This window comes from Rhinopithecus roxellana, chromosome 14, assembly GCF_007565055.1.
Source record: "Rhinopithecus roxellana isolate Shanxi Qingling chromosome 14, ASM756505v1, whole genome shotgun sequence".
NCBI lineage: Eukaryota > Metazoa > Chordata > Mammalia > Primates > Cercopithecidae > Rhinopithecus > Rhinopithecus roxellana.
This window is the reverse complement of record NC_044562.1, coordinates 21,216,587-21,235,080: the sequence shown is the minus strand read 5'-3', so window position 1 is coordinate 21,235,080 and position 18,494 is coordinate 21,216,587. Positions and strand designations below refer to the sequence as shown.

The following is an 18,494-nucleotide window of genomic DNA, read 5'->3' as shown; positions in this document are numbered from 1 at the left end:
TTCACTTTTCCTGCCTCGTTCTTTATATATGTTCTTATTCATCCTGTGGAAAGTATCTTTGACACAATAAAAATACTGAGGAAAAAGTTATCATTAATATTTTCACACATTTCTTCTGCATGATGAATGACTGTGATCTGTAAGAGCTGAGTATTATTATCATTATTGTATCATTCTTGCATTGCTATGAAGAAATACCTGAGACTGGGTGACTTATAAAGAAAGCAGGTTTAATTGGCTCACAGTTCTGTGGGGTGTACAGGAAGCATAGAGCTGGAATGTGCTTCTAGGGAGGTTTCTGGAAGTTTACAGTCATGGCAGAAAGCAATGTGGGAACTTGTACATCACATGGTGAGAGCGGGATCCACAGAGAGAGGGGAAGGTGCCATACACTTTCACACAACCAGATTTTGCAAGAACTCACTATCATGAGGACAGCACCAAGAAGATGGTGCTAAACCATTCATGAAAACCCAGCCCCATGATCCAATCAGTTCCCACCAGGAGGTTTGGGTGGGGACATACATCCAAACTATATCAGTTGTGATAACAACTTCTCTAGTTAGGATGTTCTCTGAATACCGAATCTCTTTCTTGGATACTTTTGTAATGATCCCTGTGATGAAGCTGCAGTTAATTTTCTATATTACCTGATTCTCTTGAAGTCACCACATAATTTTCACCTTTGCAAAGATAGAAATACTAACAGTGTAACAGAATGCCAGGTCAGATTGCCGATCGACTGATAATTAACACAAGTGAAGTCAATGTACCTTTTTAATCACTATTTTGAAGCACTGTTGATTCAATTATTTAAAAAATTGAAGTAAAAATTAAAAGTATTCAGGATATATTAAATCCATGAGTAGGCAATGAACACATTATGCGGGGCCAAGATTTTGCTTAGAGAAAATTGACTTCCATGAGTCCTTAATTTATTTTTATCTGAGTTTTATTTTTGGTTTGAATTACCCAGATAAATTCTTTAATTTATTTGTCTATGTAAATTAAGTGGAAGAATTATGTACTCAAGTGAAAATAAATGGGTAAGTCTAATCCTATATGCAGTCTACCAAAAGTAATTTACTGAATTCTTTTTATGTTCTTAGTTCAAAATTATAGGCTTGTAGGACAAAAAGAAATAAGGTATGTTATGTAACTTACATTAACACTGAAGTATAAAGAAAGGAAATAATCAATTCTCTTAGTATCTTTGGAAGTAGTATTAAATATTTTAAAGTTCCTATTATATTATTTAATTCATTTTAATATCTGAGAAAAATACACTAAAGTATAAAATGTACAAACTGAAAAAGACATTCTCGTACATTAATACCTTTAGTATACACTGATATCTTACATACACACATATTTAAAATGTATATGTAATATTATGCTTAATGAATAATTTAGGAAAATATCCAACAAAACTTTAGCATTCTATCTTATTATATATTTATTTTAAAACAGTTTATTGGCCGGGCGCGGTGGCTCAAGCCTGTAATCCCAGCACCTTGGGAGGCTGAGGCGGGCGGATCACGAGGTCAGGAGATCGAGACCATCCTGGCTAACATGGTGAAACCCCGTCTCTACTAAAAAAATACAAAAAACTAGCCAGGCGAGGTGGCGGGCGCCTGTAGTCCCAGCTACTTGGGAGAATGGTGTAAACCCGGGAGGCGGAGCAGGAGAATGGCGTAAACCCGGGAGGCAGAGCTTGCAGTGAGCTGAGATCCGGCCACTGCACTCCAGCCTGGGCGACAGAGCGAGACTCCGTCTCAAAAAAACAAACAAACAAACAAACAAACAAACAAAAAAACAGTTTATTTACTTTAATGCACTAATCATTTCAAAGAAGCTACTTACAACTTTTTATATATAGTTTATCATTAAAGTCAAATTAAATATGAATAGACCATAATTTTTATGAGCTTCAACTTGCCACAAGAAAATCACTTTTTTCTGTTGTTTTAAAGAAAATGATTGATTGATACAGTGATTGATTTAATAATGGATATAGACAGACCTAATTTTACTGCACTTTACTGTGCTCTGCGGATACTGTGTTATAAATTGAAGGTCTGTGGAAACTGTGCATCCAGTAATCCTACTGGCACCATTTTCCCAAACAGCACGTGTTCCCTTAATGTCTCTGTGTCACATTTTGAAAATTCTTGCAATATTTTAAAATTTGTCATTACTAGTATTGCAGCTATTATGGTGATCTGTTTAGTGATCTTCGATGTTACTATTGTAATTATTTTAGGACAACATGCACCATGGCAATACAAGAAGGTGAACTTAATTGACAAATGGTGGTCTAACTGCTCCAGTGACTGGAAGTTACCCCTTCTCTATTCCTCTCCTTGGGTCTCTCTATTCCTTAAGACAAAATAATATTGATATCAGGCCAATTAATGACTCGAAAATGGCCTGTAGGTCTTCACATGAAAGGAAAATCACACATATCTCACCTTACATCTAAAACTGGTTATGATGAAGTGAGGAAGAGATATTGAAAGCTGAGACAGGCCAAAAGCTAGGCCTCCCACATCAAGCAGTTAGCTACGTTGTGAATGCAAAGTGAAAAGTACTTGAAGGAAATTAAAAGTGTTAATCTAGGGAATACACAAATGATAAGAAAAAGAAACAGCCTAATTGTTGATATGGAGAAAGTCTGAGTGTTCTGAACACACAATCAAGCCAACCGCAACATTCCCTTTAGGCAAAGCCTAATCCAGAGCAAGGCCCTCACTCTCTTCAATTCTATGAAGTTTGGAAGAGGTGAGGAAGCTGCAGAAGAAAAGTTTGAAGCTAGAAGAGGTTGGTTCATGGGGTTTAAGATAAGAAACTGTCTCCATATATAACAGTGCAAAGTGAAGCAGCAAATGCTGATGGAGAAGCTGCAGAAAATTATCCAGAACATTTAGCTAAGATTATTGATGAAGGTAGCTTCACTAAACAACAGATTTTCAATGTAAATGAAAAATCCTTACATTAGAACAAGATGCCATCTAGGACTTTCATAGCTAGAGAGGAGAAGTCAATGCCTGGCTTCAAAGCTTCAGAAGACAAGCTGACTCACTTTTTAAGTGCTAATGCAGCTGGTGACTTTAAGTGGAAGTTAATACTCATTTACTATTCCAAAAATCCTAGGGCCCTTAAGGTTTATAATACATCTACTCTGCCTATGCTCTGTAAATGGAACAAAACCTGGATGATGGCACATCTGTTTACAGCATGGTTTGCTGTTTATTTTAAGCCCACTAAGACCTGTTGCTTAGAAAAATATTTCTTGCAAAATGTTACTGCTCATTGACAATGGACCTGGTCACCCAAGAGCTCTGATGAAGTTGTACAAGAAAATTAACGTTTTTATTCCTGCTTACATAACATTTTGTAGCCCAAGGATCAAGGAGTAATTTTGATTTTCAAGTCTTATGATTTAAAAAGTACCTTTTGTGCTTGCTCACACAGCACGTTTACTAAAATTAGAATGATACAGAGAAGATTAGCATGGACCCAGCTCAAGGATGACATGAAAATTCTTGAAGCATTCCATATTTTTGAAAATTAAAAAAAATTACAAGTGTATAGTTGCCATATATAGTGATTCCTATGATGAATCTGGGCAAAGTAAATTTAAAAATCTTCTGGAAATAATTCGGCATTCTAGATGCTATTATGAACATTCATGATTCCTGAGGAGGCCGAAATATCACCATTAATGAGAGTCTGGAAGAAGCTGATTTCAACTTTCATGGATGACATTGAGGGGTTCAAGACTTCAGTGGCTAAAGTAATTGCAAATTTGATAGAAATAGTAAGAACTAGAATTAAAAATGGAGTCTGAAGATATGACTAAATTGCTGCAATCTCATTATAAAACTTGAATGAATGAGAAATTGCTTCTCACGGATGAGCAAATAAATTGTTTTTTTCAGATAGAACCTACTCCTGGTGAAGATGCTGTGAATATTGTTGAAATGACCACAAACAGTTTAGAATACTTAATTGATAAAGTATCCTAAATGCATCAACTTCACTGATAAAGCAGTGACAGAGATTGTGAGGATTGATTCTAATTTTGGAAGTTCTACTATGGGCAAAATGCTATCAAACAGCATAGTATGCTACAGAGGAGTCTTTCGTGAAGAGCAGAGCCAATCCGTGGAGCAAGCGTTTTGGTTTTCTTATTTTAAGAAATTTGCACAACCACCCCAATCTTCAGCAACAATCACCCTGGTTAGTTAGCAGCCATCAATGTCAAGGCAAGACCCGCCACCAGCAAAAAGATCAGAACTCTCTGAAGGTTCAGATGATTAGTACCAGTTTTTTAATACAGTTTTTTAAAATTAAGATATCTACATTGTGGTTTTAAACATAATACGATCGCACACTTTGTATATGATGCTATAGAGTACACATAACTTTTGTATCCCCTGGAATGCAAAAACAAATGTGTGCCTTACTTTATTATGATATTTACTTTATGGTATTGTTCTAGAACCAAGCTTACCATATCACTGGGGTATATCTCCTTTCCATCTTGTTTCTCTAGGAATTTGTGATAGTTAACAGAAAAGATATATGCAATAAAGTAGAAAAACGTAAGTTAGAACTCAGGGTGAAGAATACTAGAAATTATAATAAGACGTCAATATGGTTAAAAGGAACACAGATATTCAGGTCACAAATTTCTACACTGTTGTTATAATTGAGCTTTGAATTTGTTTCTAGGACTTCTGGCAGCTGAAGTGAAATAAGGAGGTGAGAAATTATATAGACATTATTTTTTCTTATGGAAAAGTAAAGAAGGTATTTAGACATGGTTGATAGACATGTTTTTCTGTACCAGAAAATTTCAAGTGCTTCCAGTTTTGTTTCGGAGATTTATTATTATTTTAAGTAAATCCAATGCAGTCTTAAGTACAATCTGTTGCATATCATTTTATTCTTGGCTTAATTTCTAAATATTTGTGTGATTTGAGTAATTCATTTAAGTTTTCATGACTTTGGTTTCTTCATCTGTAAAGGAAGGGGATGGGGAAAGATGACCTGCACTCAAGTAATTCTAATATCCCATATCCAGTGGGTTCCCATTTTCCCAGCATAGAGAATAGCACTTATTATTTAAAAAGCCAAGCTTGCCTTTTTATAAGTTTGCCTATATTGTATAGGTGAGTCTCTTCTTAGGAAGAAATATTTTTAAGTTGGGGTCACCTGCCAATTATGTCGAATGCTCCGAAGAGTTAAATAAGAGAAGGACTGATCAGTTTGGTTCATTTGCGAGAGATCATTCAAGAAATGAAAAGTTAATTTCAGAGTGGAGTGAGTGTCAACTTCCTGGTGTACTGGGTATCTACTTTCTAGCATGCCTCTTTACAACCTTTGATTTGTGGCCCCAGCTGTACCCACTGTGCAATTGGACCCACACACTGTTAATGTAAGGAAGGCAGGAACTGGGCCTTTCTTATTCCATTGAGAGTCTTGAAGGTGTCAGGAGAGAGTGTCTACTCAATAAATGTTGCCTGACAATTGACTTTTGAATGTTGTTCTTACTTACTTCTGTTGACATGCTACCAAAATCAGTGTTTTGTCAACCCTGTGTAGCACAGAGGCATCTAATGTGAGGTTTAGCATCTAATGTCATTGTTTATCTTGAAAATTTTTGGAGTCAAAATAACCTTTGAAAATCTCTTAAGAGGCTTAGAAATTATGGTATGTTGGATTTTGTGAAAAAATCTTATAAAGTTGTGTGTGTGTACATCCTATATAAGAATGTATAATATATAATACATGTGTAAGTTAAATATAAGTTTACTATATTTTTAATCATATGAGGATGAAAGAGAAATGAAAGATAAAAAAAGGAAAATGATCACGTCGCACTGTATTTGCAAGAGTTAAAACCATATATGATACAACACCATTCCATCCCTAAATAGCAGCAGCCTGTGTACTGTGAAATGTGCAGTGTGTGAATTGATAACAAGATAAGTATGATTCCCAGTTCACACTCCATGTCCCCAGGAGGAGAAGCCTGCAGGCCATGGTATTTATTGTGATTATCTGGAGCTGGTCCACAGGACATACCTCCTGACTACTTGCACAACTGCTCAAAGTGAGACTCATTTCTCCCTTTTTCCAACTTCATTCTCGTATCAATACATCCAGTTATATGTTGTTAGGTAGTGATAAGGGTCTTTGGAGGTCTAGAGCAAAAACAGAGTTCTGTGAGATCCTCTGGAAATCTTCACAAGCCAATGCAAAGTCCATCTGATCACCTACCATTTCAACCCTGAGGGTAACTGGATCAGGCAGGATGGGCTAGGTTATGCTGCAATATCACACAATTCCAGAACCCCAGGGGATTAAGACCACAAAGACTTATTCATATTTCTTATTCATGCTATGTGTCCATCATGGACTAGTTTGGGGCTCTGCTCCAATTCAACCTCATTCTGAAACTCAGGCTGTTGGAACAGCCACAGTCTGAAATCTGTTAGTCACCATGGCAGAAAGTAAGCGAAATACAGCAAGTCACACATGAGATCTTTAACACTTACACTGGAAGAGACAGGTATCCCTTCTGTGCACTTTGCATTGGTCATATCATATTATGTCACTATGTTTCATACCAAGGAGAAGAGCCAGTACAATCCTGCCCTATGCTTAAGAGTACAATTGGAAAACTTGCTGAATAGCATTAATGACCACTGCAATAAACATGTGCCAAACAGTGAATTTGGTAGGGTTTCCAGGTCCATCCTGATCTGTCTGGTTTTATGTTCTCGAATAACCTTTAGTTCTTTCAGCTCAGGCACACTGAATGACTCACATATCTCAGAGGAGGAACAAATAGTCTTGTCCCTCTTTCCTTTTATTTAATAAAGAAAGAAGGACACAAGGAGAAAGAAATAAGATGGAAATTAATCCTCGTAGAATTTCTTGTGTCATTTGATGGCCAGAATGATCAGTTTTTAGTTCAATTAATGCCTGTAGTAGACTGAATAATGAACTCCCTCAATGATGTCCATATCTTAATTTCTGAAACTTGTAGTATATGTGACACTGTATGACAAAGAAAAATCAAGGTTCAAGATGGAATTAAGTTTAACAGCCAGCCGATCTTAATATAGAAAGATTATACTGGATTATCTAGGTGACCCACCAGGTTTATTAAAAGTGAAGGAGGGAGGCAGAAGAGGAGGCCGGAAGTCAGATGGTGTGATTGAAGAAAAGGACTCAACCATCCATTGCTAGCTTTGTAGATGGGGAAAGCTGGTTATGAAGCAAGCCATATAAGCAGCCTCCAGAAGCTGGAAAAGGCAATGAGACTATTTCTCCTGTGAAACCTCCAGAAAGGAATGCAGCCTTGGCCACACCTTGACTTTGTCCCAGTGAGATCTATGTCAGACTTCTGGCCTACAGAACTGTGAGATGATAAATGCATTGTTTTAAGCCACTCATTTTCTGACAATTTTTAAAAGCAGCTATTGAAAAGCAACACGATACCTTTATGTTTTTTGAACTAACTTGTACTTCTAAAACCATGGCTACTCTAACACGTTCAGACACTATTTCAATAATTTGGCTCCGTAATATGTAGTTAAAAGGAATAAAAGGAAGCACATTGGTCTGCATGTTATTGTTATTGTTTTTGGAGAAAAACTCTGTTAAACCATGTGGCAGAATATGTCACCTCTTCTATCTCAAGCAGAAATGTGGCTTGGTGTGCAGGTAGAGGCTTTAGTATCTGAATTCTTAGCTCTATTGGGAACAGATACAAACTTTCTAATTCACACGCTAAACTTTGTTGGCTGTCACTCCCTATGTTTCCATTGCTTCCTGTGGCGTATCAAAGCCTCTTATAGCATCCACCCATCTTTGTAGCTGCTTTTGATTCAGAGACCATATTTTGAGAAAGACTGAATTAAAAGACAGTCAGAAAGAAAGTGATATCTTGAGATTACATAGTAAAATCATGACAGGCATCTCATATGCTTCAATGACGTTCTTAGAATATGGGGTGAAAAATGTCTGAAATAAACAAAGCTATGTGGCATGAGAAGGTCTTGCAGGACTCCAGCGTGGAAATGGACTGGCATTAGAAAACTGAGAGGGACAGTGATGGAGTTAACATTATACTTTGAGTTTGAAATCCTAGAGATCAAGTTCTGGCTCTGCCACTCAATACATGAGTAACCTTCGACAAGTCGTTTAACATTTCTCAGTCTTGGTTCCTCATCTTTAACATGGGAATATAACGCTGACTTCCAGTTTCCATTTGGAGATACTACTATTTTACACAAGATTTTTGGTTTTCGACAAAAAATTACAAGCCTTAATGAAAAAAGCAAGGAAAAAAGAAAAACACTTCTAAGGGATGAAGCAACGAACAGAACCAGACCTAGGTCTGGCACAGATGTTGGAACTATTTGGCAGAGAATTACAAATCATGAGTTTAATTGAAATGGTTCTGATGGAAAAGGCAGACAGCATGCAAGTTCACATGAGTAGTTACAGCAGAGAGATAAACACTATAAGGTAAAACTAAATGCTAAATGGAAAGCTAAAAATGTGAAACATGGTAACCAGATGAAGAATGCCTTTGATAAATTTATCAGTAGAATGAACTCAGCCAACGAAAGAATCAATGAACTTAAAGATAGGTCAATAAAAATTACCCATCTGAAAAAAAAAAAAAAAAAGAAAAAGAAAAGGAAACAAAAACACAATTAGAAGAGAACATCTAAGAGCTGTGTTCATATATATGTGCAATTAAAATTCTAGAAGGAAAAGGAAAAAAACAGAACAGGATAGGAAAAACATTTTAAGAAATGATGGCTGAATTTTTTTTTCAGAATTAATAACAGGCATGAAGTCACAGATCCAAGAAGCTCTTTGGACAGAAGAGATGTTAATACCAGGCAGAAACTTGGATGTATGCAAATAAAATGTCAGAAATGGAATAAATGAAGGGTTTTTTCATATTTCTAATTGTTCTAAAAATATCTGGTGATTTAAAGCAAAATATATAGTGTGTTCATGACATTTGTAAAAATAAAATACATGGTGATATTAGCACAAAGGATCAGAGGAGATAATTCAGAATGTACCCTTGTAAAAACCTCACACTGGATGTGAACTGGTATGTTAAAATTTGAAGGTAGATTCTGCTTAATAAAAAACATCTTCTAAATCCTGGAGCAACCACACACTTTTTAACAAAAGATAAATAATAAATCAATAAAGAAAGTAAAATGGAATCACAAAACAATTCTCATTTAACCCAAAGCAGAGCAGAAATTTTTAAAAAGAATAAAAAACATATGACACAAATAGAAAATAGCTAGCTAATTTATCCCTATCTACAATCTTAACAAATGTGAATGGTCTTAACATATCAATTAAAAAAAGAGATTTTTAGATGAGATAAAAAGGTAAGATACAATACCGTATTTATAAGAAACAACTTACATTTGAAGAGATAGATAGATTTTTTTAAAAAGATAGAAAAAAAAAAAAAAAAAAACCAAAAGGAAGAAAGGGTATCTATGCTAATATCAGATAAAGTCAACTTTCTCTCTGAGTTATGTGAGCTATTCACCAGTATCAACTTTAAAAATCTGTCATGAAACAATCATGTTTAGAAGAATTCATTCAGTATGATGGGAAGCAATGGCTAAAGACTATTTCTTGTACTTCATAATACTGTCTGAAGCCTCGCATCCTTTTCAAATGGTTGAAGTAGTTTTCATGTTTCCCAGATGATGAAAATAAATCACAGAGTAGGTCAGCATTTTACCCCAGAGTGGGTAACCAATCACTAATATGTGACAGAACCGGATCTTAATTACTGTGCTGTCTTCTTTACAAAAAGAGTTTCTGTAAGTATAATGCTGCTTCCCACCTCTGGGGGAACTAAAGCCCAATTCTTGAAGACAAGCTTTCTTTCGGATGGGTGGTGTTGCTTCAGTTCTTTTAAATTCCTTGATTTCACCTGCCTCTTTCAAGAGAGTAAGACATTTATCCATATCATACCCAAGAGAGAGTCCTTGCTACAATACAGGTTGTGGCATTACAGAAGACTAAAGTAAGAGGGACATAGAAGATAAATATATCCAAGACACAGGTCAGCACATCCAGGAGGAGGCAGAGAAGCAACAGGTCGGGTAACTTGACCAGACATTCTCAGCCATTAATTTCAGAACAGGACTAAGCACCAGATCTCCAAATATCAAATACAGGGCTGGGCGCGTAGCTCACGCTTGTAATCCCAGCGCTTCGGGAGGCTGGGGTGGGCCAGATCACCTGAGATCAGTTGGAGACTAGCCTGATCAACGTGGTGAAACCCCGTCTCTACTAAAAATACAAAATTAGCCGGGGGTGGTGGCGCATGCCTGTAATCCCAGCTACTTGGGAGGCTGAGGCTGGAGAATCTCTTGAATCCCGGAGGGAGGTGGAGGTTGCAGTGAGTGGAGATGCCGCCATTGCATTCCAGCCTGGGCAACAAGAGTCAAACTCCGTCTTAAAAACAAAAACAAAAGCAAAAAACAAAACAAAACAACAACAACAAATCAACAAACAAATATAATTCATCACTGTTTCCTCTTCCCCTCCTTACCATTATTTGTAGCTGTAACTCTGTAACACCAAGAAAAAATTCCAATGAGTAGCACTAGCCAAAGGATGCCACTTGTAAAACAAAATATATCTTAATTATTCATTTATGAGATGATTGTAAAGGGCCCATCAAACTTGCCAGTATCTAAGGTGTAGTTTTAATGTTGGTCTTTTAAGCCTTCTTTTTTTTTTTCTATTGGCAATTGCCTTCAGAATTCCAGTCTCTTAACCAAGTATCCACAACCCAGCAACAAAGTGGACTCTCAGAAATTGAGGCACCAGGACTTTCTAATTCCCAGTTCCTTTCTCTATAGGAAATTGTACCTCTTGGGCAGTGTTACCCTGAGAAAAGATTGAGACTTGGGGAAGGTGCCCACAGCTCAGTGCTGGCCTTGAGGACAGTGTGCACACCAAAACAGAGAATGAAGTGAAGTGTACTCTTAAGACAGCATTTCATGTTTGTCCCTGTTCCTCAACTTAAGAGCAATGGATTAATCTTTTCTGAAAGTTTTTCATAAATAGGACAAAGAAATTTAAATGTACTCTTAAATTTCTCCTTTTGTGTAAATCTAAAATCAGTTAACCTTTCTATAAATACTTGGTGATGGAAGATTATGGTCTAGTATACAGTATTGGGTTGTTTGCTCCATTTTAAAAAATCAATTTTATTTTTCCTGGAACTAACATACTGAGAGGTAAAATCTTGAGATTCTGATGAGTTTTAGTGAAATGTGTCCACGTTAAACTTTGGATTGGTTAAAACAAAATGACAGGAAGCCTATATACATTATGACACATGGAGAAAATCAATATAAATTATTGTTTCAAAAGTTTACATTTGATGAGTTTTGATCTTATCATTTGAAGTGCCATATAAACATTTTATTATTACAATAGAATCCAGTAAACCAAGCAAAAAGAACAAAGCAATACAGTATAACAATGCAAATGTTTAGAAAGCAAGGAACTGTCTTGACACTCAAATTCAAGCTTAGATATGGTCAAGGTGACAAACTATTTCTGTTTGCTAAGAAAGATTATTTTTTAGCACTTGTTGGCTTTAAAAGATGGTCTCCTTGCTTTTAGGCTGCCTCCGTGTGTTCTGATGATATCAGTGTTTGTCCAAATTGTGTACCAGAATTTATTTTTCCCTCCATTTAAAATAAAGTATGGATTTTCAATCAGTACATGAAAGAAAACTGGACTTAAAGGCAGAAAAATTTTGTGGATGACCTAGCTCTGCTACATACAATTTATATGGATTTTTAATACAATTATTTGCTTTATTTAATTTCCTTTCACTTCAGAGTTTTCAGCTAGGAAATGGAGATGATAATATCCATCATAATTGACTCACAAGGATGTGATGATCAAATAATTTAATATATTAGATAACAGTGGATAACACCTTACTATACACACACTAGTTACCAATATAAAAGTGAAATTGACTTTTTTTTGTAAGGGGAAACTACTGCATTGTATTACAGTGTATATAGAACAGACTGGATGGAAGTCCTTTGATTCTTTTTTTGTTTTTCTAATATCTAATCTTGTGACTTAGCAAATCAAATCAATTTTCCATAAAATAGATGACTAAAGAACCTCTATCAAAGCTTTTAGATTTAAAAAAATCCCCCTTAAATTTTTTTTTCTTGAATTGGACTACTAGTCAGAAAACGCTTGCATCCAGGTCTATAATGCAACTAACATGGAAACATTTAATCTCTGCACAGCTTGGTTTCCTTATGGAAGATATCTTCCAGCTTTGATAATCAGTGATTTTAAGAAATCTGTGATGTAATCCACGTAACTTACTGCACATTTAAAAATGAAAATATTCATAGTAAAAATGAATTGGAGTTTTCACAGAAGGAAGGGAATACAGTTTAATAACTCAAAGAACCCGAAACATTTCCTTTAAAAACAAAACATGTTTTACAGTTTCTGAAGTATATGAGTCACATTCAGTTTTAACATCAATCTTCACAGAATATTGCTTGATTGAAGTCTCAGTAATTTCTATTTGTGTTTAATTGAAAATTCTAAGAAAATGGAAAAGCCAACATAAAAATATATTCTCTAACTAACTCAATATGTTATTAAATCATTTTGTTTTCTCTATTAAGTAGAATGTCTTAAATTGTTTTCTAATTCTTAAGAGAAACAATGATTTATAACCACCAACTTAATTTTATTAGATACCAAAAATGTTTTCAGATTTGGACATCACAAGCCTTGACCAGTAACAATTTGATATTTGCTAATCATTGTTGTTTTCTTCGAAAAGCTTACGTAGAATAGTCAATAATCAGTTCTTTAAAATGCAATGTTTTGTGAACAAGTAGCATGACTAATACATGATTTGTCTACACCATTGAAAATTTTAATTTACTTTTTGCATACTAATCCCTATGGCTTTCAATTAAGTCTTATAGAAAAGAAATAATGTTTCTTGTATACAATGAAATAGAGGATTGAATCAACTCATGTGTAGGAGTTAATTTACATGATTAAGAATGCTAATAAAATACCCGAAATCGCTACGCTGATTTGTGGAAATAGGTGAATAAAAAGTCAGGTTCAAAAAGCTTAGTTTGCTGCAGCTGATATTAAACCTATATTAACATTTTAATAGGCTACTACAAGACACAGAGCAATATCATCGGAGTTGCTTTGCTCTTTATAAGGTCATTTTATAGTACTGAGACAGAAATAATATTAATAAATTACTGGCACAATGTGTTTCTAGTAATTTAGAAAATGTTTCAGTATTTGAATAGAAATATAGTCAGGGTTCAGGCACAGCTATATTGTTCTGTAAAACCGGATTAAAGCAATCAATCTGTTATCAAAAATCTCTATTGGAAGATTATTAGGACCACCCAATTCACCATTTCAATTCTAATGACCATTTGCCCTAGACAGTAGAATAGATAGGTGGAGAAAGTCAGCTTCCAGTTTACATGACTTTCCAAACACCTTAATGCCTTTGCTTAAATATTACTGGCAATTTCTTTTTTTCAGTTAAGAAAAATCGGCAAAATGGGAAGACTTAGTGGTGGTCGTTTGACCCTGTTGGGCTGGGGCAGGGATCGGGAGGGGGTGGGGATTGAGACTTCACTTAAGAGCTACTTAGGGGGGTGCACAGAAACCACCGCGGGCATTTTCGGAAGCATTTGCTACCCCCGCGGCGAAGGGACGCTTAAGGAGGAAGTGTCTGTGGAACTGAGAAAGCGTTATTTCATCGCGGAATACAAAAAATTCAAGTCTCTAGATGGCAGCCTTCAATACCTTTGGAAAGCAGTCTCTCCTCCTCCGCCACCCCCACCTCCCCTCCCACCGCATCTCGGCTCCTTGGCAATGTAGTATCACTACTTGTGTGCCCTGGCCAGTACATATTGGGTTTTGCTGCTCTCCAAGAATCCGAACTTAACGTGTTTATTCTAGGGCCTGGTGCTCTCCTCTGGAAGCTACCTAGCTGTTTGCTTGGGGAAAAGAGGGAGTAGGGATGGCTCCAAGAGCCACGCTAAGCCGCTGCCCAGGGGAGGTGGGGCTGCGCCGCAGCCGGGGCACCCCCTACCTGGGAGCAACAGCATCCTCAGCTCCCGGCGCGAAAGCTCCGCGCCCAGCGGGCGCAAAGCTGGCCAACTGGCGGAGCAAGAGCAGAACCACCGCTCCGATTCACCCAGACGTTTATGGGGAAGACATAAAAATCTCGGGTTCTTAAATTCGCAAAAGACTGAGTTAGAAGGAGTGCGAAACAGGGGCAAATAAGAAACAGGAAAAAGAAACACGCCCCAAAAAACACCTTACTTGCACCTGGCAGCCCCTAGGGGGGCGTCCCTGACCTACCCCGGTGTGGGGACGAGAAAAGCCAAAGGTGTTAAAGAAGGAACTCGCAGACTGGCAGGGAGTGTGGGGGCGGCGGAGGACGGTGGGACTGCAGGAGACCCAGGTCTTTTCTGTCCAACCTTAAGATCTCGCTTTGGGGGTAGTCTAGGTGTCGGTCGGGAGTGAGGGACGATCTTCCCCACCCCAGCAGCCCCAGACACCCGCCCAGGTCAAGGTGGACGGAAAGCGGGGGTACTTTGCTCTAGCCCGGTTCCCTCCTGTTTTAGACCTTGGAATCTGGCTCCTCACAAGGTGTGAAACCTCTCCAAGCTGTGTCCGCGGAAAGTCCGGCTCCTGGCTCCACCCAGGGCAGAGCAGACCTCCGTCCCTGGGCCTTAGAGGCTGGCACGGGGCTGACTCTCAACCCAGTGCACAACCCACTCCAGTGCACAGGCCCCACTCAGCATCGCGCGCTGTGGGGCAGTTGACAGGGACCCCTGTAGCTCCAGCGAGGCTGGACAGGACTGATTTACAAGTGCAGTGACCCCTGCCTCCTCGCTGGGAGCCCCATGCAAACCGAAGCACTCTGGGGCAAGTTGGTGAGCGACTCACAACGCGGAACGGAGTTTGATCGACATGATATTGGGCGTAGAAAGAAGCGGGTCTTACCTTGGTACAGAGAGCAGGGAGTTGCCATCCATTGTTGATGGGCGCCTAGAGAAGAAAGACGGAAAGTGCAGGCGAAGGATAAGTCTGTGGTGCTAGGACCCAGCTCCCAGAGTGGCAGACTGGCGCGCGCCAGGAGAGAGGCGCGCAGGCTGGGGCGGCGGCGGCGCCCACGGAGACTCGCTCCTCCCTGGCCGGCAAGCTCTGTGCGCTGCGACCGCCCGCTGTCCCCTCCCGCCGTCCTCTCTGATGTTGCAGGAGCGCTTGGCCAACGCTCCCACTTTTCTGCCTGCCTCCTGCCTCCTGCAGGGCAGGCCCCAGTCTCAGGTGCTCGAGGATCCTGCTGTACCGCTCATTCGTGCCCAGAAACATAGGTGACTCCAGACCAAATGTCTCTTTCCCCACCCGCCGTCGGTCTCCCCTCCCTTTCTCTCTGGCATACAGCAGGTCTGAGTCCTGAAGTTATTCACCCACTTTCCCACATTCACGCCCTCACTCCTAGCAGTGCCCACACTCCCCACTGGTCGCGCGCCGCTCCTCTGGCTTCCTGTCTGGATTTCATTTTTGTTTGTGGTCTATCACGTTATGGTCGATCGCTCAGAACCATGCTCTCTTTGACACCCCAAGTCTTTTCCCTTTATTTGGACTTTCTCTCTTGGTTTTGGTTTTCACGTTGCTTTAACTCATTTTGCTTAACTGTGACTTAGTCTTCTCTCGCTTCTGTTAGAACCGTGTGCGCACACAGAAATCTCAAAACCTATGAGAGCGGCCATCCTTCCGAGGACAGCACTCGGAACCTGGGAGGAAGAGCTGTCACAAACTTCCCCAGTTGCCGGCTGGCTCTCTCCCTGAGCAAAAATGAGAGCTGTCTTAAGAAGAAAGGCACTGACAGTAGCAAGTATCTGCTAAGATGAGGGCGCTGTGGAATCTGTTTCTTTTTCCAATTAAAAAACAAATTAAAAATAAAATTTGGGACTTCCACAAATGGGAAGGTTGAGCCAATGTACTTTTAGCTGTTCCTCCTAGTAGGTACAACTAAATCCCCCAGAGGTTATCTATAAAACAGGCATGAGAAAAAGGTGGACGGAAGAATGCAGACCCCTAGAGATCCTGGGACTCAAAACATGGCATAATGATGAGTTCCTGAGGTTCTCCCAGACTTTGGCTGAAGAAGATGACAACCCAGAAATGTCAAGGGGCAGAGACAGGAAAAGCCTTAACAAAGGACTCCTCTTTCTAGCCACAGGATCAGGAAAGAGGCAGCCTAGCAAGACAGAAAATTTACACACAATAATAGCTCCCCTGTGGCCAAACACCATGAGAAAAAAACCTGTGGCCCCTTTTCAACTACACCATCAAAGGCCAAGTAGGAAGGCTACATTTCACCATCTGTAGGCTCTAAGGATGTAAGTCAGTACCCTGGGCCAGGTGGTGTCAAAGAAAACTAAGTAGGGACCAGGACTTTCATCCCCTCCAAACACTGGCCGCACTCTCCTCTTCATGTCTCCTTTCCCCCATGATGGTGCCAAGAAGGGCTTGAACTTCCACATCCACACAGAAATAATGAAGCCCCCTTCCCATTCCACACATGCAGGTGGCATGATGGCAAAGTAGGGAGCCAAGCCTTTTTAAAAAATGTTTTTTATTTCCATAGGTTTTTGGGGAGCAGGTGGTGTTTGGTTACTTGAGTAAGTTATTCAGTGGTGATTTGTGAGATTTTGGTGCACCCATCACCTGAGCAGTATGCACTGAACCCAATTTGCACTCTTTTATCCCTCACCTCCCTCCCACACTTTCCCCTGAGTCCCCGAAGTCTATTGTATCATTCTTATGCTTTTGTGTCTTCACAGCTTAGCTCCCACTTATAAGTGAGAACATATGTTCGGTTTTCCATTCCTGAGTTACTTCACACAGAATAATGGTCTCCTGTTTCATCCAAATTCCTGCAAATACCATTAATTCATTCCTTTTTATGACTGAGTAGTATTCCATTGTGTATATATATATATACACACATATATATATAACACAATTATATATATAAAACACAATTTTATATATATATATATATATATATATAACACAATTGCTTTATCCACTCATTGATTGATGGACATTTGGGCTGGTTCCATGGGATCCAGGACTTTCAGTTCTAACAAGGAGTAGCAGTACCGCTTCTTCACCTTGGTATCAATAGAGCTTGTACTTTCATATCGACAGAGCAGTAATGAGCACTCCCCCACTTCCACTCTACACTGAGGCAGTGTCAGGGGAGTTGTTGTGGAGAGTCAAAAACCATAGTTCAGAAGTAATAAGGCCCTATGTGTGTCCCCTGCCCCCCACTCCGAATCACAGAAGGCCGCATGGGAAGCAGGAACTAGGTACTCCTACCACTCTTATCAGTGAAGGCCTAGTGAGTCGCCTAAACTCCCACGCACCCTTGCTTCACAGTAGTGAATACCACTACATGTTTTTCAAGTGTCAACAAAAGCCAAGTGAGGAGCCCAGATTTCTACCCCCACTTGGTAGTGATGAGGTAGTGCTGCCCTTATTTTCTTTGCCTTACAGGAGAAGTGTCAAGAGAATCCATCTAAAACAGATCTTTAAATAAAATTCAGAATGTTCTGACATAATGCCCCAATTAGGCAGGCTTTAATAGAAAATTATTTGTCATATTAAAAACCAGATCTGAATGAAAATCCACACACAAAAAAACAATCAATCGATACTATTAATAACATGGAAATGACAGAGATGTTAAATGTATCTATCAAAGATTTTAAAGCAGACATGATAAAAATAATTTAATGAGCAATATAAACAAATAATAAAAAAAGAAAGTCGACTCCTAAAAAATCTAAGCAAATGTAAGTAGAAGATGTAAAGAAAAACTAAAGGGAGGTTTTAGAAGTGAAAATAGAGTAACCACAATAAAACACAAATTGTTTTATTAGTTGGAGAGAAGCATCACTTTACCCATAAAGGAAATATAGTTCAAAAACAGTGAATTTCCCACTAGAAGCCATGGAGTACTGAAGTAATTGACAACATTTTTCAAGTGTGGAGGAAGAGAACTATGAACACAGAATCTTATGTCTAATAAAAATACGCATTAGAAATGAAGATGAAAATGGTATAGGATTCCAGCAGACCTCTCCTAAAAGAATGACTAAAGGAAATTGTCTAGACACCAATGAAACTGTCTTTACAGTTTCAGGCATCTTAGAATATCAGGAAAGAAGAAAACAGTAGGAAAAATTTGAAAGATACAGCAGAGTTTTCTTCTCCTTTTGAGTTTCCTAAACTGTATTTGAAAATCAAAGGAAAGATTATGACTTTGATATGGTTCTAAATGTAGATAGAGAAAA

The 18,494-nt window shown here is 38.6% G+C and overlaps 1 protein-coding gene and 1 non-coding gene across 4 annotated transcripts in view; one reads left to right on the top strand and one right to left on the bottom strand.

Moving 5' to 3' along the window:
* The window catches only part of SPHKAP (SPHK1 interactor, AKAP domain containing), a 202,289-nt gene extending 187,030 nt beyond the window's left edge, over window positions 1–15,259 (bottom strand). For all 3 annotated transcript variants that reach the window (XM_010366559.2, XM_010366560.2, XM_010366561.2), the window contains exon 1: window positions 15,130–15,259. In XM_010366559.2, the coding sequence (XP_010364861.1) occupies window positions 15,130–15,161 (32 nt within the window). In that variant the 5' untranslated portion in view covers window positions 15,162–15,259. The remainder of the gene's footprint in view (window positions 1–15,129) is intronic.
* On the top strand, window positions 3,459–3,565 carry LOC115893437. Its single transcript, XR_004053434.1, has one exon. It is a non-coding gene; the product is annotated as a U6 spliceosomal RNA (small nuclear RNA).
* Window positions 15,260–18,494: the final 3,235 nt, after the last annotated feature.